General features: G+C 51.3%; 1 protein-coding gene across 1 annotated transcript in view; it reads right to left on the bottom strand.

The window, feature by feature from the left end:
- Positions 1 to 2,540: 2,540 nt before the first annotated feature.
- Positions 2,541 to 27,579, bottom strand: part of PCP4 (Purkinje cell protein 4) — a 51,698-nt gene continuing 26,659 nt past the window's right edge. The window contains exons 2-3 of the mRNA XM_079762377.1: positions 26,402 to 26,453; positions 2,541 to 2,942 (exon numbers count right to left, since the gene is read on the bottom strand). Coding sequence (XP_079618503.1) covers positions 2,815 to 2,942; positions 26,402 to 26,453 — 180 coding nt within the window. The 3' untranslated portion in view covers positions 2,541 to 2,814. The remainder of the gene's footprint in view (positions 2,943 to 26,401; positions 26,454 to 27,579) is intronic.

Below are 27,579 nucleotides of genomic sequence, written 5' to 3'. Positions count from 1 at the left end.
GATGAATCCAGCTCCAAGTCTCAAGTGTTGGGGTGCTCCTTGCCCAAGTCGGGGTTGCAGAGCCACGTCCTCCAAGCTGGGATGTTCTAATAAAGTGTGCCTCTGGGTCTGCAAGTCTCAGTACCTCCTCCTCCTGGGCTTTGCCTAGACACTTCTCCAGCAGCCAGCCACACATCCTTGTGTACCTGGAACTCCCATCATCTTTCTGATGGATCGCTGAAGGTGGCAATTCCACAGGAAGATCTAGCTGACCCTCCCAGCCTGGCCGAGCCTCCCCTCTGTCCTGCTGCAGCATGAACCTCCCCATTTTAGCATCTGTTCATCTGGCCTCTTCCCACGCACCTTGATGGGGGATGGCCATGGCACCAAGCACATATGCATGGTAGGAGTTTAATAAATATGTGTGAAGCCCAGTTGAATTAGTGATGCTCCAAGTTGTTTGGGGGCAACCTGAGGGCATTCCCTCCTTCCTTCTAGAGTGAAAACTGCACCCCACAGGGAAGGAAGGGCCCTCTGAAGCCTGGAGCCTACGCCACTCCGCCTCCCTTGGGCGCTAAGAGGTCATAGACTCAACACCCCCAAAGCCCAAGCAGAAGAGGCAGGTTAAAATCTTCCACTTGCTACTAGCTGGAGTTCCACACTCTCGTGAGTCCAGCTGAGAGGTAAAAAATTAGACTCATCCTGTGGCTCAAAGGAAGTCAGAGGAACCCCTGACCTGTGATCGGGGTGAGGGAGTTGTATCAGAACCCTTGAGGGGCCTCTCCCACCATCAGAGCCCTCACCCCACTCTCCTGCACCGATGGGCCATTGCTGCTGAGCGAGCGCTGCCTGTCCCTGGGGACACTGGACTCCCTGGGATGTCCTGCTTTGCAGGGATGGTCCCCTCCAGGGGGAGCAACCTCACTATAAAACCAGGTCTGCTTCCAGGCGGGTCAGAGTGGGAGGAGGCCCGGCCACCAGGGCAGACACACCCCGCAAGGGAGGCCCTGCTTCCGGTCTGTGAAACGCTCAGAGGATGAGGAACAATGGGGTGCTGGGAACACGGGGTGTGGAGGGATTGCATCTGAGTTATGTAAGCACTTGTTTTGTTCCCAGCTTCCTTTCCGTCGGTACTTCAGGGAACTCCACAGAAGCCTACATCACACCCTTCTCATTTATGTGGCATTTGTACACGTACACATACACACACACACACACACACACACACACACACACACACCCCTCAGGAAGCTTTCTATGGTGTGTCCCTCAACCTGCTTCCCCTTTTCAGTGGAGACCAAAGTCCACCAGGTGCCCCAGGGAGCCCTGCCTCGTCCCTAGAGCCAAAGTGGTTCTAGTTAGTGTTTCTCTATTAGAAACCCATCCGAGGAACCCAGAGCTTCTGCCCCCACCCACCCTCATCCCTAACTGGGAATTGTCCAGCAGGAGAAATCTCCTTACACGAAACAATAAACACATTTTCAGATGGATTTTTCTAGACAGTTAATCCTCCCAAGCCTGCCGCTCATCTCTACCTCTGCCCTCGTGATGGCAAACAGGAGCAGCTGGCCTCTGTCCATCATCACCTTCATGCTGCTCGCAGCTCCCGCCACACCTTCCACCTGCACCCCCACACACATGTGAGCACACACACACACACACACACACACACACAGACCCTCTTACTCCCACCCTTTCTCACCCTCCACCAGGATCCTCGGTTAAGGAGCTGCCAAGGGGAACACACCGACGCCCCGCAGAGGAACAGTGTTGTCATGGAGCCTCTCGGGGTGCTGAGGGCGAGGTGTGACTCCCACACAGGTTCTCTCCTGACGAAGTTCAAACAACAGCCCGACACAGGGGGTGGGGGGATCTTGCCACCTGGGGCCCCCTGGCCCTTGACTCCATCCTCCCCACCCAATGGACCATTTCTGCTGCCTGTGGAGCTCTTGGAGGTGAGGTGTGCAAAGCTACTTACTTACCTGTGAGCTTTGCAGGGGGCGCGACGGGACGGGAGAGAAGACAGAGTGTCTCCAAGTTGCAGGTGTGGCGAATAACCCTAAGAGGTAGCCACTCACAGTGCAAGGAGCTCAGAGGTGGGGGAGACGGGAGGACCAGCCCCCTGAAGCCCAGGTGCAGAGCATTGCAGGTAAGGGGCAGAATGGCGCTCACCGTGGGGCATCCATTTGGAGCTCTGAAATCTGCTGAGCTAACCTGATGACACCTGCTGAACGCAGATGTATCCCCCCCGCCCCTCATTCTCCTGGATGGGTCATGATTCCCCAGCGAAACCTCTGCCTCTTTGGCACCCCTGGGTGGAGGGCTCACTTCCCATCGCAAGAAGACAATGTCTTGCCATCGCCTTACATTTAGGACTCTCCAACTGAGCCCAGCAGGTGAGAATGGGCCTTTCGCCCTCAGCAGAAGAGAGAAAGGACAGAGGCACCGTGTTTCAGCTCCATTCCTAAGGGAAGGAGAAAACAGACATCCGGCTTACAGTCCTTCAGCCGTGGGCACGTCATGGATCAATAGAAAGGGAGAGACAGAGGCAGACACTTGAATCACGCATCTTAGCTCCACTTTATTACAACACCAAGGAAAGCAGCTGCAGGAGGAATGATACTGGAGATGAACACAGAGATAAAGCCACGCTCAGCGGCATGGCCTACACCTTCTACAGGGCGTGAGTGAGTGTCGGGGTCTCTGTACATGCATGTGGGGCTGCGGGGCGTGTGCTGTGTGCAGGTGACGGCTCTTGAGGGTGTTTTCTTTCATTGGTTGATGGATGATGGTTGAACTCGGTGTCTTCCGGCAGACTAGCAAGGGGCTCCCCTGCTAGGACTGGGACCCCGCCTTTTTCTTCTGGAATTTTCTGAACTGGGACTGAATGGCCACGGCCGCACGTTCTGTCTCGGGCGCATCCATGTCGATGTCAAATTCTTCTTGAACTTTCTTCTGCCCATCTGTAGCAAGAAAAACACAGACAGAAGGCAATCACTGAGCCAGAAGCCGGCAGGGTGGCAGGCGGCAGCTCTGGAAGGGACAGCCCCCAGGCCGCCACGCGGCACGCCACCCCCAGCACAAGACCGAGTGTGCAAACCACGGTTCAGTGGCTCCTGTCCCTACCCTCATCCAAGTCGGCCGTCTTCCGGCTGCCCTCACGCCACACCTGCAAGGGATGATGAAACTCAAGGACGGTCTCAGCCCCTCAGACAATGTCTGCACAGTTTTCTGCTCCTCGTGTTCACATGTTATAGACAGTGTTAGACACAGGGCGGCGCTATCCCTCCCTCCCGCTACTTCATGTAGATACAGTGTGAACGGTGCCACGGATAGGGACCCAGGGGCAGCGGACATTCACAACAGCTCCGAGTTAGACTCGAGTCTCTGTGTGAACTTTACGGCCCATGAGCTTGGCTTATGGAATTAAGGCTTCTGTTCTTACCACCGTCACAGATGGATGTCACGTGTGACCTTCACAATGAGGCTGAACTTTCACAAGTCTTACACTTGTTCTAGCGGATAGGCCCAGCAGTGTGTTGCTAAGGCAGAGGGTTTAACGCATTCACAGCAACGATGGTTGAAAACACCGTAGAAGCCAAATCGAAGTGAAAACATGAGCTGGTGCCCCTCTGTGCCGAGCACCTTACTTTTCGCCAAACACCAAAAACAAACAAATAAGTAAAATGCTCTAGTCATGGAAGGGGAGAATCTTAAAACCCCTCAGTCCAGTGAAAGCGAATCATCAGAGGCACCAAAGGCACCCTTGTTTTTTTAAATACAGAAACTGGGCCCACCCCAGAGTCGGGGCTCCCCCTTTGCACAGCCGCAGTGGGGAGGGCTCCTGAGAGCAAGACCAAGCTGGACCATCTGTGCCTCAGAGGCCGGGCCCCACCGCCCACTTTCCCAGAAGGCACTCAGGGTGGCTCTAACGTGCAGCCTGAGTGGAGACCCAGCTCCTTGGTCTACAGATGAAGTGACAAGTAAGAGCCTGGCGTCAGCTTGAGGCACAGCCGTGGACAGGACCCCCCACTCGGCGCCGGGGCCAAGAGCCTCCCTACACCTGGGCTTGCACCTGGAGCCCGGCAGTGTGAGGAGCGCTGTCCAGGTTGGGGACAGGAGAATCGGGGACATGGAGACAGGATAGAAGGCCCAGGGGGAGCAGGGACAGGGCTCTAGTCCTGACTTTGTCACCAGGCAGCTGAGTGCATCCTTGAACCTACGTGGGTCCATTCATTTCCCTTCCTCTCTCAGTGACTCGGGATGATAATGTCCAGGCAGCCCAGGCGTGTGGGACACTGGGATTCCAAGACGTGAGTCAGGTTGTTCTCTCCAGCTTGCTCAGCTCTCTAAGACAGCTCTCAGTCTCTATCTTAGAGATGGGGAGATAGGTAGGTAGATAAATAGACAGACAGACAGATAGATGATAGATAGATATAGATAGATGATAGATAGATAGATAGATAGATAGATAGATAGATAGATAGATAGATAGACAGATAACAGATAGATGATAGGTAGGTAGATAAATAGATGATAGATAGATAGATAGATAGATAGATAGATAGATAGATAGATAGATATAGATAGATGATAGATACAGACATGCATACAGACATAAGAGTGAGATAGAAAATAGAAATTCTCATCTATTTCACAGGCCCTCATTTCAGAGTCAGCTGGTTGGGTGACTTTGCTTCTGCAGATCATGGCACAGCCTCCTCCGATTTTCCCAGGACCTAAGGGGTCGCGCCTGCAGCTCTGCAATCACACCTCCATCTGGGAGGAGAGGACGCGGCTTTGCAAGCCTCCCGATTGATCGCTCCATGACCTAAATCAGTAGAATTGTTTTCCTCTATCCCAGATTTGCTGCCGATGCCCCTAAAAGCAGAGATTTTGAGTGCAAGGATGTCTGGGGACTACTGGGGGCATCTATTTTAACCCATGAGCGCCCAGGTGACACGTGGATGGTCTCCTGCATCGGGGAGCCATTCACACTTTGATCTACAGCTCAGGGCCCTTTCTTTGGGGAGCTCCTAAGGGTGGGATGGTCGGGAGAGGCAGGAGTTTCCTGAGGCGCAAGTCAGTGCTGTCGAATGTTTCATGAGCATCAGCACCCGAGCTGAGGCTGCAGAGCGAGTGCCCGGCGCACCTGCATGTGCATGCCTGCAACCCACGTGCTCACAGCAGCCCACGTGCTCACAGCAGCCCTCGTGCTCACAGCAGCCCTCGTGCTCACACAGCAGCCCTCGTGCTCACAGCAGCCCACGTGCTCACAGCAGCCCTCGTGCTCACACAGCAGCCCTCGTGCTCACAGCAGCCCACGTGCTCACAGCAGCCCACGTGCTCACAGCAGCCCACGTGCTCACACAGTAGCCCACGTGCTCACACAGTAGCCCACGTGCTCACACAGTAGCCCACGTGCTCACACAGCAGCCCTCGTGCTCACAGCAGCCCACGTGCTCACAGCAGCCCACGTGCTCTCAGCAGCCCACGTGCTCAGAGCAGCCCACGTGCTCACAGCAGCCCACGTGCTCACAGTAGCCCACGTGCTCACAGCAGCCCTCGTGCTCACAGTAGCCACCCATTAGTACGGATGACATCCGCCGAGGCAGCACCTTCATGCTAGGGACTGTCACTCACGAGGCGAGTTAGAGTCCCCAGTCCTTTTCTTCCCGGGGAACCCCTGTGTCTACTGTGTCATGATCGCAAAGGGGACAAGTGAACTTGGATTCAGAAAGAACGGGAGGTTCCCCTTTTAGATTTAAAGTGTTGCTGCAGCCTGATGTTTTGGAAGGGCCTGATTCATCTTTTTCTGTTGGTAATAACACAAAAAAAACAGCAATATGTTTTGACAAATGATAAATGAAGATGCAAAAAATTATGTGTATTTAGGGACTATATCATAAGACAGTAGGACAGGCCATAAAAACAAATTTCACAATTATATCTTAAACTAATATCTTTAGCCAAAAGTGATGTATACTAGTAGATTCCTCCCTCGTTTAGAAAACAGGAGCGTGTCTAGAGAGCAAAGCACTGGGGTGCCAGGAATCGCTCCCTTCTGTTTACTCAGGAGTGGAGCGTCCCCTGGGAGAGGTCTGCATTGCTCCTCCTCCCTCCGAGCTGGCCGGGGCGCGTGATGCTGAGAAGGGGACCCAGATTGTGGGGAAGAGACAGCAAATTAGATTCAGTGGCACAGGGGTCCCGGGAGCTGGAAAAGCACAGCTCTGAGCACCCCGACTCAGCAGGGGCGAGGGATGACGCAGGGTGTGACCTGGAGGGACCACAGCCAGGTACCAGCCTCAGAGCCGCTCTGCAGAGCCTCCGCCCTGCGCAAACTCATGTCACTGAGATGCCTGCCGGGGCTCCCCTGCTGTGCGCTTGCGATGGAAACAGCAGTGTGCAGGGGGGCCCTTTGAGGGACCCCTCCCAGTCTGCCCTCCAGGACAGAGGCGGGGTGCCCACCAACAGCACCAGGGACCCTTTCTGCTGCTGAAACCCAGAGAGGCGATCTCGGCCATGTCTGCTGGAACCAGGAGGGCGCAGCTCATCCCCTCACCCCTCAGTACAGTTCTGCATGGGGCAGTGGCTCCCTTACACTACTCCTTCCTCGCCTCCCTGTGCTGTGGTCCATCACCCACCGCAGTGTGAGCTCCACGAGGGGAGGCATCGCCGGACTTGCTCAGCCGCTCACACAGGGCCCAGCTAATGTTTCTGGGGGGGGGGGGGGGGGAATCTAGTAGGTGATCCAAGTCTAAACACAGGATGCCTCAACTACTTTGCAAAATCTGCTTGTTCCCCAGGGGTTCCAAGAGAACTGATACCAAATTCCATCCTTTAGTAGAGGGTCTGGCATGCGTACTCAGGGCCCAGGACTGTGCCAGGTGCTCGGAGAGAGCAGACAGCAAAGCCAACCCCTGCTCTCCTGGGGAAATGGACAGTAGGAAGGTACATGCAGAAATAAAACTGAGCGGTGACCGGGAGAGCGTGTGTCCAGGCGGTCAGTAAGGCCTCGGGGACGGAGATGGTGTGAGAGGAGGCATCCTGTCCCCAAGCCAGCCTACGACCCCTGCCCCGGAGGGAGGGGCACCGGGAGCCCATCGTCAGCAAGAAACACTTTTTGAAAAATTAGTCTTCGCTGCTTGAAAAATTAGTCTTGACTTACACATTCACCACCGAAGTAGCAGACTTCAAGTCGTTAGCATAAATTCTTTAGAAATTAACAGACGTGCAGTCATCCGGGGCAAAACAGAGCTATTCATGGATCCTGAACAGCCCAAGATGTAATAAAAAAAAAAATGAAGCTCAGATCACTCCAAAACATATCATATTAACCTCCATGCTCGATTAAAGGGACTCAGATGTATGTTTTGAGTTTATGATGATGTAAAGTCCTTGCCTAGAACAGTAAGTCATGAACACAGGGACTTACACACACATTCACACACACACACTCATACACACTCACATACACTCGCATACACATTCACATACACACACATTCACACACACACACACAGTGGTAAAGGCTTTCGTTTACATATTTATAACTCGCCACATTTTCAGATTTATTTTATAGCAACAAATTACCTCCTGAGGCCTAACCCTATGGATCAGAGACTTGGCGCCTGAGCAGTAAATTGGGCTATAATCGTCCTGAGTGGGAGTCTGCCTGATTAGGAGGAACTATAAAAGGACCCACGTTCCGCACGCCACACAGAAATAACAGTCATTTAACTTAAGTATGCCTTGCAAACGGGGCATTAGAATGCCAAGGTCCTCAGAATGGCCCACCTTCTTTCACAGTGGAATAGGAACTTGGAGAGAACTAACAGCTGTCGCCTGTGTCGCTCTTGATCTAGTTAAGGTCATTGACCCCGTGCTTGCCTCCCGGCCTCTTAGCAGGGCGGCACCCTCTCCCGCACCAGGGCACCACCCAGGGCCACAGAGAGCCGGTGTGCTTTCCTCCACAAAGACCCAAACCCGGGCCCGCGAGGCCAGGAAAGCAGAGAGACAAGTAAGAAAATCAAGTACGGATCGGAATTTTTATCCCTTAAGCCTCAAACTGGATCAAAATATACTCAGAGAACAAGGCCTCTACTGTTGGAGAAAAGGTCAATCCCTCCCAAGGAAAGAAGTAATAAAAATAAATTTAAAGGCCTAGCACCCCCCAATGCACCCAGCACCGTGTTATGAAAGTAAAACCAACACCGCGCGTTCTTTTAAGAGCCAGGGGACGCAGCGGTATCTCCGTGGGTTGTGCTGGTGTGACGCTCCCCTCGCTGTGCGGAGGGGGTCCCCAGGCGGCCGGAGCCCGGCTCCCAGCAATGCCTGTTCCCGCCCGCTGGCTCGGGGTTTATTGGACGGGGGCTGCTGGTGCGGAGAATTGCAATTTCCCAGGTCTTTGCTAAGCAGCAGAGATTAACGAGCAGAGTCAGGCATTAGCGGTGGCGGGCAGGGGGCTTTCTGCATCTAAAGTGATCTCGCTTCAAGTAAAAATGCAATTCCCGTTTCTGCTAACTTTCCATTTACCACGTTCGCACCTTCTTTGGTGCTCACTGCTTTTTCCAGGAGATAGAAATCCTCTTTTGCCCTAAAATAGAGGTGCTCATTCTCTCTCTCTCTCTCTCTCTCTCTCTCTCTCTCACACACACACACACACACACACACACACACACACACACCGTCTTCTCTGTTCACACCACACTTCGGTTGTGGGAGGCTGAAGGCGGCAGCTTGCTCCCAGCCCCCCTGGGTCCTCTGCTTCTCATGGTCCCGTTCCTCTGGCCCCCAGCTGCCTGCCCCTGGCTTTATAAAATGACTCCCCAGCTGCGATATTTACATCATCAAATGCATCCCTGGAAGAGAATGAACACTGATGAGATCAGTTATCCCCCCAAATTCATTAAGGGAACAAAATAAGACAGTGGCTGTATGAATGTTTTTCCCATCCGCTGTTAGACTTCCGACGTGCGATCCACAATGACTGCGCGAGCACCACTCCCTTCATTTTTCTATCAGAAAATCATCATGCGCCCCCAGCTGTATGGGTCAGCTCAAGCTGCTGTAACAATGCGGCACGGGCTGAGCCGCTTGGACAACAGAAATGTGTCTCCCTACAGTTCTGCTGGCCGGACGCCCAGGATCTGGCGTCAGCAGGGTGAGGAGGCCGCTCTCTCTGACCAATAGCCGGCCGCCATCTCCCTGTGTTCTCACGGGCTCAGCTCTCTGTATGTGTCCGTGTCCCAGTCTCCTCTTCTAACAAGAACCCAGTTATACTAACTTTGAACCCACCTGCACGGCCTCATTTTAACGTCATCACCTCTTTAAAGACCCGATTTCCAAATAAACTCACATCCTGAAATACTGGAGGGTTAGGGCTTCAACACATAAATTCTAGGGAGGCCACCACTCAGTGCATAACATAGTCAAACTGCCTATGTTTTCTAGGGAGATGAAGGCCGGCCGGCGAGGTCTGAGAGAGACAGGTTCACTAGGGAAGGCTCCCATCCGAGTTCCGGCTGCTGGAGCGCAGTCAGCTTCTCCTTTCTGAGGCTCCAATCCTTCCCCGTGTCCGCAATGGGGATGACAATGCATCCTGGTTTGTTTCTCTCCCCATATTTCACATATTTATAACTCGCCACATTTTCAGATTTGTTTTAGGGGTTTGGAGGGGAGTGGAGAGGACGCTCACTGTGTGAAGGGCAATTAGAGGGGAAGACCTATTTCCTGAGATGGTGGCCCGCACACTGGCTCACCCCATATTCTCTCCCTCCAGCTTCTCTCCCACCACAGGCCTGAGAGGCTGGAGGAGATCCATCCCAGGTGTCCTGGGCGTAGAACTCAGCCACCGAGGCTTAGGGTCAGGCGGCAGCATCGAGGCAGGGTCTGAAAAGGCAGGCATGAGTCCCTGGATGGTGGCCAAGCACAGGGAGCCCCCACTCCCGGCAAGCTCCGGGGCAGAGTGGGTTTCCCTGGGGCAGCTGCAGGAGCATGGCCTGTGCCTGCTGCCACATGCCAGTCAGTGGCAACAGCAGGGGCTCCTGCTGGCATGACCAAGGGGTGGTGGGATGCTTCCCATGTGCCTCGCCCACGGCTGTGCATGGTCCAGGCTGGGTTTCCTGCCTTCCAGAAATTCTACCGAACCGAGCAAGAGTGGATTCTGTTGTCTGCACCACCATATCCTACGGGCACGCCTGCTTTCCAGGTCTTGGGTGGGGGGAAGGAGGGAGGGGATGCTATGGAAGGAAAGGCATGACCCTGTGTCTTTAGGGGTCAGATCGTAGGCTCTACTTCCTGGAGAAAAATTTGAATGAAAGTAGGTAAATAAGAGCCCTCTCGGGGTGAAAATAATGTACCAAATGTTTCCTTCCTCTTCTGAGCACATGGAAAGAATGGAAATTCCTTCCCAGAAATCGGCAGCCAACTTCCCGAACAGCAATCCACTCAAAAAGGCCGCCGCTTGCCCTTCACGATCCTGACCAAAGGAGCACCTCAAGACGAAAGGGGAGTGAGAACCCAGAACCACCTGACACCGTCGCCCAGCCCTCCACGCCAGCCAGCCAGGCACGCAAGTGCTCAGGACACTCCGTGAGCAGAAACGTGTGGGGGCCGAGTCTGCTCATTGCCTCCATTAACCCCCTTTTTTTTTTAAGTTATAAAACCCCTGATTGGGGACTGAGCAGATGGTTGCCGAGAACTAAGTTTCCAGCCCTCTTATTGTTGGTTGTGGCCACACAACTAGATTCTGGTCAATATGATGTGAGTAGAAAGAAAGAAACCTCCTTCAATGAAACCTAACAGACACCCTTTGCCTTTATTTCTTGTTTCTATCTGCTTCCTGCTGGCTGGAATGAAGGTGTAGTGGCTGGTGCTCAAGCAGCCATACTGGACCCTGAGTTGGAAGTCTTACACGAAGGATGGAAAAGCATTAATACAGACACTTCGTGCTCCTCTCAACTACCTACCTGACTCCCCTCAACTACCTACCTCCAGATTCCTTTTATGTGACAGAGGAACAAACTTTATTGTTTCAGTTGTTGGTTTTAGGATGTTGGCTTCTTATAGATGAACCTCATCTACTTACACATGTTAAGTGTATAGCTCATCGGCAAACATCGCATTTCAAGCTGGTGACAGAAATGGAACTCTACATCACTGTGCATAGGTGCATAGTAGGGCTTCATTTCCCTCCCTTAACGACATCAAGAATAATAAATGGAGCCACTTTAAAAGGGAACGGGGCGGGGGGGGGGGGGGCTGCCATCCCAGAGGACCTGCCTGGCACGCCCTGTGCCTCAAACCCTTGGAATGATGGAATGGGGGAAAATAGCATCTGGACTGGGCCTGAGCAAGCTCGTGTCCCACGTAACTGTTTGCAAAGATAACAAGAAAGCATATGACTAGAGGATGGAGGACAACAGAACGGCCTGAAAATTAAGAACACTTAGCGTTAGCGTCACTATGGTTCGCTGTCTGCACAGAGAGCAATGCCTTCTTCCTGTGGATGTCACTGTCCCCTTCCCTTTCTCATACCCGTCACTCTGTCTCCTCATCGGACCGCTGTTTCGGCTTCTGCTGAGTCAGTGCCTCCCGAACAGCTATCCTTTGACCTCAGATAACTGCCTGTTGCCTCTCACATTGAAAGGCCTCCAATCCAGGCGGGTGGGGCTTTCCTCTGAGGGTTTTCAGGGACTACAGGTTTCCTTAGGCGCACGGGGCTACTGGGCAGACATGTCCCTGGCGTATAGAATATGACTTTGGGTGCAAAGCTCTGGGGGATGCCTTGAAAGGGGTCTAGGAAACCAAGCCACGGCTGGGTCCACTCCGGGTCCAGAGGCAGCCAGGCTGGGTCATGCTCACGGCTGCTCAAAATCTCAGACTCCAGGCTGCCACCAACCCGGGGTCCCCATCTGGTCACTTCCCTCTCTGCACTTCTCAGGAGCGACAGAAAAGGGAGCAGAAATAGACAAGACCACAGACATCCCTGCCTTCCGTATTTTAAAATTCGCTTCAAACTTTCTGACAGTGGCAAGGGCTCGTGTGGGGATGTCCTAAGGATAGGGATGGTGTCTGCAGAGGTGGGTGCCCGGTTCGTTAACGTGTATTTTTGTGTAAATGAAGGTGTGCGTTGGGTTCTGGGAACTGAAGGTTTGAGCTCCATGCACTCTGGTTTCTCATCCCACAGCCTTAGTCTCACACATCCCTTTCCGTGTGTTTAAGGCAAAGACTCATCGCTTCTATCTGTTTCTTTTAGGGACACTATTTTAAGATCTCGTGGCCAAGTACTTACTGATTTGTTGGAAATAGCTTTTCAGAGGTGAGTCATTTTAAGCTTTGGGCTTTGCTATTCTACTTACCAAGAGGCTGGGTTCACATATTTGTAAAGAGAATAAAATCAAGTACCCACAAAGGAGTAAAGTTATGTAGTTCCAGACCAGGAAGCTGAGCCACCTGGGGTAGCCCAGACTCAGAGAACTAGCTAACCACACAGTTTTGCTTCCCGTTTTTACATTATTTAATAATAATATTCTGACAGCTGATTCCAAGAATAAATGGAATATGAGTGCTTTCCAAGGCCATGGCAAAGTTGTGCACCTGGCTGGTGTGGCTCAGTGGTTGAGCATCAACCTATCAACCAGGAAGTCATGGTTCGATTCCCGGTCAGGGCACATGCCTGGGTTGCAGGCTCAATCAGTGATTCTCTCTCATCATTGATGTTTCTGTCTCTCTCTTTCCTTCTCCCTTCCTCTCTGAAATCAATAAGAATTTTTTTTTTAAGGAAAAGAAAAGTTGTGAAGCTCCAGAAGAATTCAGAAGTGGGCTCTGCTTGCCCGAGGAGCCATCACCACTGTTGAACCGGGGTCTTTTATGTGACCTTGTGGCAGGAAAGCAGGTGCCTGCCCTCTGTGCACCCATCAGCGCCCCCTCCAGAAGTTCTTACAGATCCAAAGTGAAGCAGAGGGCTTTTCTTTCAAGAATTCCAAACACAGGGAAATCTCAGCGTCAGGCAACAGGATCCGAAAGCATTCTGTTTTGAAATGGGCTTGTTTGTTTGTTTATTTGTTTGTCTTAAAAAAAGAAACATAATTTCTCAAAGGACCAGCACTGAAATATCCCTTGGAACATTCGAACGATTGACCGAGCCTGTAGAAGTATTTCTGTCTAGATCAGAAATTTAAGCAGTGATAAAATATCCATTTTTGGATGCTATGGCTCGAGGGAGCATTAATAGAGGCTGATGTCAAAAAAGCGATGGGAGAAACCAATTTAGATGGCAGGTTAGGGGGGAAGCGTCTAGCATCAGTCTTTTAGAGAGCAGACGGGTCCCCAGAGCAGTCGCATCTGACCTTTCGCTAAAGTTGTTTTCAGCTGAACCGAAGAGCTATACGGCAGGGGTTGGATTTTGCCAGCTGTGAATGGCCAGGGCGGCCTAACAGGCACCTTCCAGCCCACCTACGTCATTGGCAGGATTTGAGGGTTTTGTTCAACTTTAAGGCGTGTGAACAGGACACGGCGGAACATCTTATCTGCAGGAAGCTCACCATGTCTTTCTAGGGCCCAATTCTAGCTTTGCACGGACCAATCTGGCTCATGATTTCAAAATTATAGTTCAACTCCCCCGTGCATCGCCTTACTTTAAGGTGTCGATGGGCTGGATTTATAGAAAATGCAAGGGAGACATTTCAAGAAGTAGCCGTAACTCACTATGCCATTGCCGTGGGGCTGGGGAGGGTACAGGCTGGCAATATCATGCACAGCACCAGCAACGTGTGGCACCAGCTGGCATTGTCCAGGCCCACAAGTGAAAAGGCTGTAACTTTAACCTCAGAGGTATGGCGGGGCGGGGGGGGGGGGGGGGAGGTTTGACAGCTGGGAGCCCACCCACCTCGTGGGTGTTCTTGCGCTGAGTGGACCCACGGCGACACCTGTCCTTGCTGGGAGGGCTGTCACTAGCTGGGCGGCCTCATTGCAAAACTGAATGCATGCCACGGAAATGCAGTTTGTCCAGAGAAAAGACCGAGTTCTCCCATCTTTCCTCATTTTGTTGAAATACGTTGTTTGTTATCACATGTTCACAGCTGGAAACGGGCCTGTTCAGATTCTATCCAGGTGCCTCTTCCCCCCCACTGCCTCCACCAGGAAACAGCGTTCCATTTCTCCTTTGGGCGCAGCCCCCATGCCCTCGATATTGTCAGAAAATAAACTCGAAAGAAGTCCAATGTCTCATCGTGTCCCGGGCCACAGACAGCCACAGAATCCTAACGTGTCGATCAGACGAGAGCCTAAAGACGGCATCATCCCACAATGAGGAACTGGGGCCCAAAGAGATGGGATGACTCACCCCACGGTTAACCACCGGCAAATGGCCAAACCACAGGACCGCAGGGACTGGGGACTCTGGGGACTCCCCCTCTGTCCCCCCCACCTTCACAGCAAACAGAACCAGACGTGGTTCCCTGCCTGACCGGCCCAGCAGCTCAGAGGCCCTGAAACCAGGGGAACGGCCTAAAAATAAACCCACTAAGAGCAACCCACTAACACGCCGGGGGGCGGGGGGGGGGGGGGGGGCGGCTGGAGAGGAGGCGGCACGCTGCCAGCTGATCCCTGGTTAAACCCAGCAAAAGTCTGACACTAAACATCTCTCTATTTTCTCCTGAAATTCCTAGGAAACTCTTACTGAGTACGACTACCTGGGAGGACCATTTCGAGCACTTTCCTGGCCAGAAAGGGGATGTCATCTACACCAGCATCTTCCTGGGCCGGTTCTGACGACGGCCGGTGTGTGGAAGCACAGGGTGGAAACGCCTTCCCGTGGACTGTGGGGCATGGATTTTGGTGAGTGCATGTCCAGTCACACGGCCTTTGCCTTAGAACCCGGAACCCTGGAGTCTAAGCAAGGTCAGAGGCAGGGCCTTTATGATTAGCAGAGTCGGTGATGCTGTGTGCGGGACACGGGTTCTGCCGTGCAAAGGTCCTGGTGCACTCGGGCCCCGCGCTCCTGCCACAGGAGGAGGCTGACGTGGGAATGTCAGCGTCTCCCACGGGAAAGCGCTGTCTGACACGGAAGAGACTGCTTTCTAAATGAACGCGAAGCACTGTTCAATTTCCAATTACCTTCGGGGTCTGGGCGGGCGGAATGGGGGAGAGAGAGAGGTGCTTTAGGAATACTGAAGAAGCCACTTGCCGAGCACAAAGGCAGCAGCAGGCTCCATGGCGCATGATGGTAAATTACTGAAGGCGTGCTCTCGCCAACACGTGAAGGGGCCCTGTGGGTGTGTCCCCGCCCCCTCCCCCCCCCCCCCCCGCACCTTCGTCTGTGGGATCACTGCGTTTCAGCTGCTCAGTGGTCACTCAGTCCAGAGCCCAACAGGAAAGGGGCGCAGCAGCTGGAACGGGACCACTGTGGCCAGAACCCAGGGACTCCCAGAGGGGGGATGGTTCGTGTATTGGGAGGAGGTGGGTCACCTTCAAGGGGGATATAATGTTTAATGTCTTATTACATTAAATCTAGTAACATGCAAGTAATTAGCCTTCTCACTCACGACAAGGGGCAATTTCTATTAAAAAAAAAAGGAATAATAAATACTTCACATTAATGCTGGGAAAAACAGAGTTTATAAATAGCTACGTTCTAAACCCAGTAATCCCACAATACTCATTCTCCTTCTCCCCTCCTGAATGTTCAAAGTGTGGTTTATATTAAAGGGGTCACGCCCTCACTTTTTTAGGGCATAGACCCTCCCTGGGGGACCCAAGAGAACCATCTCCGTGGCTGGGGAGGGGGAGGGGTGAAGATTTGGCTTCTGGTTTGTACTGAATTAGAAGAAAGAGACGGTCATTGCTCACAGGTTTAAGCAGCTGATGTCACAGTCGCAAGTCTGAAGTTTTGTTGCTGTTTTGTTTTTAAAACACTTTTTTTTTAAATATGGGTGTTTTTTTATTGATTTTAGAGAGGAAGGGAGAGGGAGATAGAAACATGGACATCAACATAGACCGGCTGCCTCCTGCAAGCCCCCTGCTGGGGATCAAGCCGGCAACCCCGCTTGTGCCCTGACCAGGGTTCGAACTGAGACCTCCTGGGGCCTGGGTCAACGCCCAACCACTGAGCCACACTGGCCGGGCACAAGTCTGAAGTATAACTCAGGTTGTGAAGCTGGGGACTCCCAGAGGGCCCTGGGGACAGCAGATCTGGTCCTGGGGCCTCTCTGTTACCACAGTTAGCGAGTATTAATGAGGGGAAGGAAGCAGAGGGGATGGGACACGGAGCCTGTTTGCTTCCCCAGGAAGCGATGGCTGCACACCCCAGGGGATCGCAGCATCGTCCCTCCAAGGGGATTAACACCCCTCCCTTCCCCCCTCCAAACCAATTGTATGTACGGGAGGGGCGGCAGGGGGAGGTAAGGACATGCTCAGTAAAGTCAAAATGGTGCAGGGGGCGTGCTGTCAATCTAACCTGGAAAAAGAGGGTTGGCTCGGGGGCGGACCCCAGTGCAGCCTGCTGATGTTTGGAAAGCTGACTGGTTATCTGGAAAAGGCTCCTGGTTATGATCCCTGGAGACAGCACTGTCGCTCCCTCCGTGGCCTGCTCTGGCCCCAGTGCTCGCCTGTTCTCTCCCCATAGCCAAGTGGCCTGGCGAACTCCAAACGCGGGCTTCAGAGGGAGCCTGGTGCCACAGCACAGTCCCAGGTACTGGCCTGGGACTAAGCTCTCCTCCGGCCCAGGCTCTCTGGGCACTGCCTCGATTTCTGCCCCTATTTCCACGGCGAGACAGACGGAGATGGGCCATCGGAGGGGCATCTTTTATTTTGCATCACCAATAAATCTTGCCACCAGACCGCATCCTCTCTTGTCCCTGGAAATGCTTTTCCTGGAGACACTACAGGAACCCCACTTCCACAGGCAACATCTCCAGGACAGTGAAGGCCCACGGAACCATCTCCTACATCTCGTATCTGGACCGCGGGCTGGAGACAGCTCAGAGCTGCATCCATCCATCCCAGAGCAACACCAGAGCCCCGGCCAGGCAACCACGATTCCAGGCCTCCCCAAAATGCCTGGAGTCACCCACCTTCCCAGTAGCCAGGGCGGCTGGGCGTGGCTTCCTGCTGCAGCTCACTGCAGGGCGCATGACCACACCGCACCCCTGTTTGGTCTCTGGGGGCTGGGAGCAGCGGCTACCTCCCTGCTGCTCTGATAAACCTCTCTTTCAGGGGGAACTGTGCCTGCTCTGCACCCCCCACCCCCATCCATTTCCCAGTCGGCTTGGTCCCCAGCCTGTGCACAGCTCGTATCCACCCTCACTGCCCACCCTGCCTGTATTCCTATTAAGCACCCCCACCCCTGTCTTTGGCCATCCCCCTTTCCTTCCTGAATGACACCTGCAGGGGGCTGGGAGGGGCTCGCTGACTGCCTGGAGCACACGTTAACCTTCCCCGGGACAGCCTAATTGCACTGAGAATGTCAGACATGCCATCTTCCAGACGAGCTCTGACAGTTCTCCTCTCCTTAAGAATATGAAGCCGACCCATGACCCTACACAGTTAAAACAAGAGGAGGAGATTGATGGGCGACTGCTCTTCTGCTTTGTTACTTTTCTAAAACCAATCTGGAATTCGTGCACAAAAATTGTTCCTGCTTTGTCTTTGTAAAGCTGCAATCACTTATAAGAGGCGACGTTTTTTAATTAGGGAAGCCTGAGAGGGGCTCGGGGTGACCTGGACCCAGGGCCTGGGGTGAGATAGGCGCTGGTGAGAACCAGGGCGATATTCAGCTCTGCCCCCCCTATCCCCTCCCCCGCCCCCTGAGCTGCTGTCTGCCCTCTGCCCCTCTTCCTGGGCCTCGAGCTGTGGCTTTGCTTGCATTTGTCCCATGGGTGGCACTAGAGGCAATCAGAAGACAGACTGAGAGAGAGAGAGAGAGAGAGAGAGAGAGAGAGAGATCTGGGCATTTATTCCCTGGCCTCCTTTTTTGCGAGAGCTGCCAGATAAAATACAGACTTTCCAGTTAAATACGGATTTCAGATTTTAAAACAAAACAAAAACAAAAACAATGTTCAGTATCGGGATGCTCCAAATATTCCATGGGACAAATGTATACTATTAAGAAAAAACGTGGTTTTGTTTATCCAACACAGAAATTTAACTGGGCATGCCGTGTTCTTATTTGCTAAATCTAGCAACCCTGAAAGTCTGCACAGTTACCCGAAGCTCAGATCTGTCCTTCCCCAGAGGCAGCCCTCGCAGGCCATGCCTCCACACAGCACCTTCTCTGGGGTCTGGTGCCTCCCTGCAGGCCCTGCCATTGCGAGTGTGGGGTGCTGCTGTCTTTGTGAGTTTCCCTAAGCCCTGCACACACCTTTGCAAATGGTCCCTTTGGTGGTTAACCAGCCTCAAAGCACTCAGATGGCCCGGGCCCTCCGTCTCCTCCCAGGACCATGGCAGATACATTCGCCACTGAGGTCTTCGGACTCCACTCTGCCAGCATCTTCCTTTGAAAATATCCCATCACCAGCTCCCTTAGGTGCTCGGCAAATATTTCTTAATTGAATGAATGAGCAAAACAAAGCTAGAGTCCATAGTGTTTTTGCAACATCACTTTTCTGGTTATTAAGGGCCTCAAGGTCTATATCCTGAAGAGATTATATTCTAATCAGCAAAAGGAGAGAAAAACAATTGCGGGTGTACTTGAAGTGGCATGAGAGGAGGGGACCCGCCTACGGTACAAAGATGAGAGATTTCTGTATGATCCGGGTCACTATGGCCCTGGAACGAATGGCCCAACACTTAGCAGCCTAAACACAGGAAGTGAGCATTCTCTCCCCCGGTCTGTAGGCTGGCAGGCTCCGCTGGGCACTCTGCTGGGGTCCCCCGAGCAGTTGCAGCCAGATGGCCCTGGGGCTGGGGTCACCTGCAGGACCTGCTCCCACCTGCCTGCCAGCCGGGCCGGGGGAGCCAGCACGGCCGCTGGCTGGTTGGGCTGCTCCAGGTGGCCAGCTCGGGCTTCCTACAACCATGATGGCTTCCAGGGAACGGGCTTCTCTCTGCACGTATCCCGGGGAGAAAACGGGGAAGCTGCCAAGTTCTTCAGCTCTGGACCCAGAAAGCCGCGTGCCTCCCTCTGCATTGTGCTAAGCGGTCTCCGGGGTCACACACAGCATGCCCCCACGGCCCTGGGCGAGGGGACTCAGAACGGCCCCCCAAGGGCCCAAGACTTTGTAGCCGCTTTTAATCCCCTACAAAGTATGACCCCAAACCAGAAACCCCACAAAATTGCAACCAATACACAAAGCAATCGGGAATATCCACCACGTCCATTAAAAAGTACAGAAAACCAGAAAGAGCAGGGCAGCTTTATGCCCCTTATTTGGAAAATTAGATTCAAATTAATTTTCACACCAAAAAGCTTCCAATTACCTGTTGTGCTTAAACCGAGATAGGATGTGCTGGAGGGAAAATAGTGCTTTGGGAAGTAAGTGTAGTTTTGAAAAAAGAAGTTTGTATGTGGCACCCATCACAGCCGTCCTCACGCATGACTCATGCTCCACCTAATGACTGCTCAGCAAAGGCTCCTGCTAGGGGGCAGAAAGGGAAGGAGGGGCCCTGAGGGGGTTGTTAGGGGCTGGTCTTTCTGAGCGCATGCATGGCTGAGTGCAATTGCTCCCGTCTCCAGACAATCTGACGTGTGGTGACCCCAGGCATTTATTTGCTTCCTGACTCCCTGGAAGAGTGAGCTGGGAGGCGCCTGCCCCTGGAGCAGGGCCGCAGTGGTGCCCCGGCTGCTAGGCCAGGTCTGCGTGCAGGACCAGAAGACCCGCCGTCACAGGGAGGTGGTGGGCAGCGCAGGGATGCAGGCCATAGCATCGTGATGACTGCACAGCCACGGACGGTTGCTGGACCGAGTGGTGATCACATGGTGAGGTATGTAAATGTCAAGTCACTGTATACCTGAAACTAATATAACATCGCATGTCAACGATCATTTAACAAAAAAATTTTAGAGAGGATTCAGGGCCGATCAGCTTGCTCACGGTGATGAAAACTGGCCCCTTCCTGAAACCAAGGAGAGGCCCACTCAGGAGGAAATAAAAACCGCACTTGGAGGGAACAGCCGCTCTTGATCTTCAGGAATCGTTAGCACGGGTGGGCCACGCCCCCCGTGTTCCTGACCACGAACGCTGGCACAAACAAAGGGGTCAACAGTGTTGGGTGGAACTTAAGCGAGCTCATAGCAGGCTGCCCCCATCTCTCCGTCCGCTCCCCCACCCTTGCACTCTGTTCTAGAATCCTGGCCCAGAGCTTTTTGGTGAGACACGGGGAGACTTCTGCCCCCTGATCTGAAGCAAGTCCTGTGATGGCTGCAAGGATGCCCCAGAGCCGTTCCCAAGGGACACCTCGGCTCCGTGTTCCCTGCGGGACTCGGATGGGAGAGCAGGTGCAGCCCGAGGAGGAAGGGGAGTTTCTGGAGACAAAGAGGCCCACTGTGTGCAGGAACATCCCTTCCCAAGAAGCATTAGCGCTTCCCCGGGCCTTCCCCAGTGGGGTGACCACAGAGGAACCCACTGATAGGAAACCCACATCTTTACACCCTCTTATCACGCAGGCCGGCTGAAATTCAAGCCGGTTCCCTCTTCTGAAAAGCTGCTTGCTGTGCAAACTAACTCTGTAAACAAAATTATGAGTGTTTTACCTACTTACAAAAAGTAAAATGTTGCCACGCCCTTGAAAATAATATTTCCATACTAGTAATTGATAAGAAGAAAATGAAACACTCCAATTTCCTGGTTTGGGCAGGACTCCTAAGGGTAGGGTTGTCGTTTTCTTGGTCTATCTGCTTCATAGCTTAAAAGATCTTAAATGACAATTTTTAACATAATGTATCATTTTAGTTTTGCACTAAAGCAGAAGGGCCTTCTCCGTATGATATGGAACAAAATTCTATCTTCAGTTAGTCTAAATTTATCCAATGTTTAATCTCAAAAAGAAAGAAGGAAGGAAGGGGAAAATATATGGATAAGCCCAGAAATTAACATATGGCTTGAATGTTTTGGTTTTAAAAATTAACATGGCTGCCCTAGCCTGTTGTTCAGTGGTTAGAGCACCGGCCCTCAGACTGAAGGGTTGTGGGTTCAATTTTGGTCAAAGGCACATACTTCGGTTGCAGGCTTGATCCCTGGCCCCAGCCTGGGGCATGTGCAGGAGGCAACCAAATGATATGTCTCTCTCACATCGATGTTTCTCTCTGTGTCTCTCCCCCTCCCTTCACCTGTCTCAAAAAAAAAAAAATCAATGACAAAATATCATTGGGTGAGGATTTAAAAAAAAAATTCCTCTGAGGTCACATGTCCTTGCCAAAGGTGAGTTAACACATTGCGGACGGATCACGAGAATTCTCGCTCCACATTACCCAGTGTTTTACAAAGTATCGTACTTTAAAAAGATATTAGCTTGTAAGAACATGTAATAAATAACTTCAAAATGCAATGGGTGTTTAATTTTAAAGCGTGCCTTTAACATTTATGTAAAACGTTTTTTGTACTCGTTCAATAGAGACTTGCCTGGCCACTGGGTAAAGCTAGCAATGAAACTACTGGTCCGCAATGGGTTAACTAGGTTTCGGAGATAATGGTGCTGTTGAGACTACATTTTCAGCTTGGCCAAGATGTAAGCCTGTTACCAGTTCCGTTCCAGGGGCTCCGACCACAGCCAGCCTAGCTGCCGGTTTACAACCAAGACCCCTGGGGCAGAGGGTGCTCAGCGGAGAGGGTAAGTGAAGGCAGGCCGGTGTGATTGGCCCAAAGGCCAGAGAGCCAAAGCTCTCCTCCTCTGGCGGGGGCGACCTTGGAAAATCACCTGGCTTCCTGAGGAAATGCTGCCTGGCAGGGCCTCCCTACCCACGCTCCAAGTCTGCAGTGGAACCAGAAGGTTGTGTAAGAGCATTTTCACGTACGCACTGTGTGCGGGTGCAGAGAATGGTAACGGGGCGCAGGCACAAGTCTCCACTCCCACTGACAAGGTTTCACGCGTGTTCGGAGGGTGAGAAGCACCGCATCTACCCAGGTAGTGCCTGCACATGGAGGTTATCATGACGCTCAACTAAAGGCGGGAAAGGAACCCGCTGTCCTAGCTGATACTGAAGGCAATCCATTCCCTGTGAGCGCCCACTCCCGAAATAACCTCCACACACACTCCTCCCCGGACAGGATTCCCACTGACTGGGTTGGCGTGGAGACCCTGATGCGTGAAGGTCTGGCTTTAATGAGAAATTGCTATCTCATTCTTTCCCCATCTGGGTCGATACCAGAGCCACCTGTGTATTCGAGTCTTCCTCCTAGAATATACACTGAGTGGCCAGATTATTATGATCTCTGAACGCATAATAATCTGGCCACTCAGTATATATATAGGCCCTGTGCATGGAGACCCTGCCTGCCTGCTGGTCGAACTCCTGGTCGAGGGGACAATTTGCATGTTAGCCTTTTGTTATATAGGATATACACTGAGTGGCCAGATTATTATGCGTTCAGAGATCATCATAATCTGGCCACTCGGTGTACATCCTTAGTGTTCCCAGCCAGCGGCCCAAAGGACATAGCCCACTATAATATGTTTCATCCACTGCTGTTTTTACTTTTTTTCTGGTTGCTTCAAATACAGGGGGGGGGGGGGGAGGGAGGAGGAGGAAGGGGGGAAGAGGAAAAAGGGCCACGAGACCCAGATGGAGACCAGAGTCCTTTGACTTTTCGCCTCGAAAGCACCGTGGGTCTGCGGCGCTCACGGCAGCACGCAGGGTTCTGACACGTCAGGCAGGCGGCCCTCGGGGCTGTATTACAGCAGCGGGGAAAGATGCAGCGCTCCCGGCCTGGGAATCGCGGCCTACCTTAAAGATCCATCCTTCAGAGAGGCCATTCTCACAGCCAGACGCAGTTGTGAAGATTTTATTTATCTTTTAAATATATGTTTACTGATTTCAGAGAAGAAGAAAGAGGGAGAGAGAGACAGAAACATCAAAGATGCGAGAGAATCATGGATCAGACACCTGCACGCCCCACACTGGGAATCAAGCCCACAAGCTGGGCATATGCACCGACCAGGGATCGGACAATGACCTCCTGATTCAACCACTGAGCTACGCCAGCCAGGCCAGTCCGTGAAGATTTTAAACTGCACGTGTCTGGTACATGCTGCCTCCCGACATTCCCAGTTGCCTTTTCCCTTTTCCAAGAGGCTTAGCTCAGGACAGGGAGCTCCCGCCTGAACTCCCACTGCGACTCGCACAGAACTGGCACCTTAGGTCGCCGTGCGGACTAGAGCTTCACAAACCCCTGCTCCCCGACGCCACACACGCAGCCTAGAAAAGCCGAGACTCTCTGTTGCAGGCGGTGGGCTCCTGTCTGTCACCGTCCCTCTCTGCAGCAGGACCAAGTCACGTCGCCGCTTTAGAAAGATGCAGGGCACGAGCCCGCTGTAGCCTCTTTAGAAATTGCATTTCCTCCCCTTGCCGTCCGACCCCACCTTCCGGGCTCAGAAGTAGGACAGCCAGGCCCAGTCCTGCCAGAAGTGACCTTCTCTCTCGGGCCCGGCAGTGAGCGCTCAGTCACCACCACCGCGGGTTCCTCCTTGCGCCAAGCTGGTCTCTCACCTCCCACATGCAACCTCACCCACGCCCTTCCCCAAACCACGGAGCAGTGAGAGAGCAAATGGACCCCAGGCAGCATCTGCCCACGTTGGGTCATTGGTACTGATAGGTCAGTCCATCAGGCACCAAGGACGCCAAAGGGGAGATTTTTAGCTTCTACTGGCTGATCTGGAGCCAAGGAGGGTGTGTGTACAGTGCTTGGGGAATATTGAGTTTTATTTCTTATTGGAAAAACGATGCTCAGATTAATAATAATGTATCTATCTGTCTATGAATCAGGCCCTGCTCAATCAATCTCTCCACCTACTTGACAGCAGAAAAATACATTTATAGTGTGTGTGTGTGTGTGTGTGTGTGTGTGTGTGTGTGTGTATCCTCAAATCTAAATCTGAGACAAACTGCTTTGGTTTGGGTTTTATTCAAAACAACATTTCAGGTTATTCATTGTTAGCCATCATGTCATTATATCAAAGCAAACTAAATCTATGTGCTCCGAGCAGCTCCCCACACCTACTAGAAATTTCTCAAGCCAAAATCTGTGTCCCAAAAACATGGGCGCACCTAATTCAATACAATGCCACTGCCCTTGGCCCCACCGTTAGCTCAGAATAATAACTGCCTCTGGGCATTTGCCGGCAGCGGGATCGGAGGGGATTCTTTTACTAAAATCAGGCACAGCTCTGCCTTTCACCTCCAAAGACAGAGCCTTTTGGAAACAAATGTATCGCCGCTCACCAAGTCAGGAGAAATCCATTCCCGATTTAGAAATCCAATTTCGCTGGGGTAAGCCTCCAAGCCCGTCAGAGGCTTATTATTCATAAATCTTTCCCGGGGATTGGAATCCTCCCAGCAGCCACTTCCCTCCCGTGTTTTTCTACTTCTCTGTGTCAATAAAAAATTTAACTCTTCGAGTCTCTCTGGGTGCCCAAGTTTCAAGATACGGATCAAGATACCCAGCAAAATTGCTGTGGTGCGAAAAAAATCTTTTGACCGTCTCCAAGCTGAAAGTGGGCGATGCAGAATCGAGAGTCAAAAGGTTGCGTCTCTACCTAAGGATTCACCGCAGGAGAGGAGTTGCAACCGGAGCTAGGAACGATTGTTTCGCTCAAGTAGGGCATTATGTCAAGAAAAAAATGAAATTCTCGGCCTAATCAGATAATGAAGGTGCTTTGTTCATAGGGGAATGAAAATCTCTGAGCCACCAAGATCCTAATGAATTCACTTTTTAATTAAAAAATAATAATAACCCTATATAGGGTGTCCCCCCCCAAAAATGTATACACACTTAACAGCTGCTAGCTCAACGGATGTTTCTTTCTTTACAGAGTGAACCCGTTGGAATGAATAATTATTCAAAGTGTGTATGCATTTTGGGGGGACACCCTGTATTTCTGAAAAACCTGTCTCCAAGCCACAAAGGATTTGAAGAACATCTGAGCTTGCTGGGTCATGTATTCAGAGGTTGGGAAGTGAAAAGGCATTCTGGGAACGGGGTGGGTAAACGTCATATTTCACATCAATAAATACCATGGCAACAAAAACAAGAGTCTAGATTCCCAGCCAATGGCCCTCTTGAGATAATATTTAATATAACAAAATGCCAGCAGAGCCCAGGAGATCCCTCTGGAGTTGTAATGGCTCTGACTTGTGTCTTCTGCGACCCAAATTGCAATCTCCAGGGCGCTCATAAGGCGCACCATCGCCCTCATGCTTTAAGTGTTAAGTGGAGACCTAAACTACATGTGTAATATTTGAAATAAGAACACTCTGCCTTGTCGATGACTAATGAAGTCTGGGACTAATTGACTACTTACGATCATCTGACTGCTATCCAAATCTCATAACATTTTAATGCTCCGTGCTTCATAGTTCTATTCTCCTGGGTGCCTGCTCCTTCAACACAGGTAGGCAGCTTCATTTGTATTAGTAGAAAATATACATTAAGATAAAAGAGCTCTCTAGGTACCTGTGATAACAGGATAAAGTAATCTGATTTTCGATGGAATGTATTATTAGGTTGACTCAGAAATTCCAAGATGATCTTCTCGTATTATGAATTGAAGAATAAGAAATTAAGCAACTTAGATTTTTGGAAAAATGTCTTTAGTTCACTTCCAGACGTCTTGACCCCAATCTTTGCGGGGTTGTTATTGACTTTTGCCTTCAAAGGCCATGTTCTTCCCATTCCTGGTCACATCCCAGCTCCTCCCTGCCAAGCCTTAGTTCCCCATCCATAAAATATGATCATTTCTACAATGTAAGGCCCACGTGGAGGCTGGACTCCCAGGACACAAATAATCCGGTCTCCACTACACACTTTTAGTTTCTATGAACGACTGCAGGGACACGCACAGCTCCCGCCCCTCCCCTGGGGCCAGCGCTGTGCAGATTTGAAAACGCCCTTTAAGGAGTCAAGCACTTCACAGTTTTCAAAGCACTTAACTCATTTGATCTTATTTTATCCTCACAACAACTGGGATGGTTCTCACCAGCCCTAATGAAGAAAGCAGAGAACTATATTTGCATTGTAATTATCCTGTTGCCCAAAATGGGAGTCCTCCATTGGGGAGGGAACTGTTCTTACCACTGCATTTAGCTAGCTCGGCTTCCTTTGTAAAACCAGACCGTGGTGCTACTGAGAATTGCTAAAATCCACTCTACACCGAAGCACAGACATACAGAGTGAGCTGATTTCTGTGGAGGGCAGGATCCATACCTGCCGCGTGCCCAGGGCTGCAGGTGGGAAAACAGTAGGTAGTGGGACTACTCGTGTCGTCTTACCGTTTTCGCCAGACGTCTTGTCTTTTCCATTGGTTGCGCCAGCACCTTGTCTCTAAAGGTATAAAGAAAAGAAAAGAAATCGTTATCAAATATATTCAGAATTATGTTGTCTCTCTTATCGTTTCAAGTATCTCTTTCATTATATCAAGTCTTATATTACTTTGGCTCAGGTGGTTAAAGCAAGGTGCTCCTGAGACCAGGAAAGGATCTACTGAAGTGGCACAGGCTGCCTCCCTTGTTCATATCAAGGGACAGTAGATGAGAGACTGGTGTTGACGGAGCATAACCTCATTGAAAATATGAGGGAAACAGCCAAATGTTTGTGCCAACTGTGAGAAGATCAGAGATGTCACCTTCATCATTCCAACCACAGTGTTCAATCTCTTATTTAAATAAATTTTGGTCAACTAATATATCAGGTTGATAGTCACATGTTCACTTATTGTTGAGTTATTTTTCTGTCATTGTTTATGCCTTCCCCCCACCCAGTACATTTTTATTTTACCAGGTTGACCAGAAGTATGAATATTTCATGGTTGGATTTGCATCTTTGAGCAAGATGGTCTGGGTATGAGGTCAGGGAGCTGAGTGAAATACACATGTAAACACATAAGCATGCTTCCTCAAAGCTTATTTAGCTACTGCTTTTTAAATAACATGATGGTCAGAATTGTAAGCCCTGTAGAGAGAAATATTTTGTCAATCAAATTTTCTGGTAATTATCAGAAAATATGCTTTAAGTTGAAAAGGATTGAAGAGATGTAAAGTCTCAAACTTTTAGGTGAAAAAAAAAAAATGAAGCCAGGTAGGGAGACTGACTTGTCTAAGGTTGCAGTCAAGACTGGAGACTGGACTTCCTAGCCCAGCGGTTCAATGTGGTGCAGGAATTGTCACTGTTACATAACTATCTGCATGGGACCTTGGAAAGAGAGGCAGAGCACGGGGCAAGGAGAAAACCATATGGGTGACTCCTGCTAAGGGATAAAGGTGCCCTCAAAATTTATATTTTGGTCCAAGACTTCAGCCTAAAAATAATATCAAGAAAATAATAATCAGTTAATCAGTTTCCATTAGTATTCCGTGTTGTCATGAGAAATTCCTGGGTCCTTAGTCAACCTTGAGTGAGAAAATGTTGCTTTGGGGTTCTGATTAGTGTAAATAAATAGGGTGAATAATAA

The sequence above is a fragment of the Cnephaeus nilssonii genome (genome assembly GCF_951640355.1).
Source record: "Cnephaeus nilssonii genome assembly, chromosome: 3".
Lineage (NCBI taxonomy): Eukaryota > Metazoa > Chordata > Mammalia > Chiroptera > Vespertilionidae > Cnephaeus > Cnephaeus nilssonii.
This window is presented reverse-complemented; position numbering and strand designations above follow the sequence as displayed.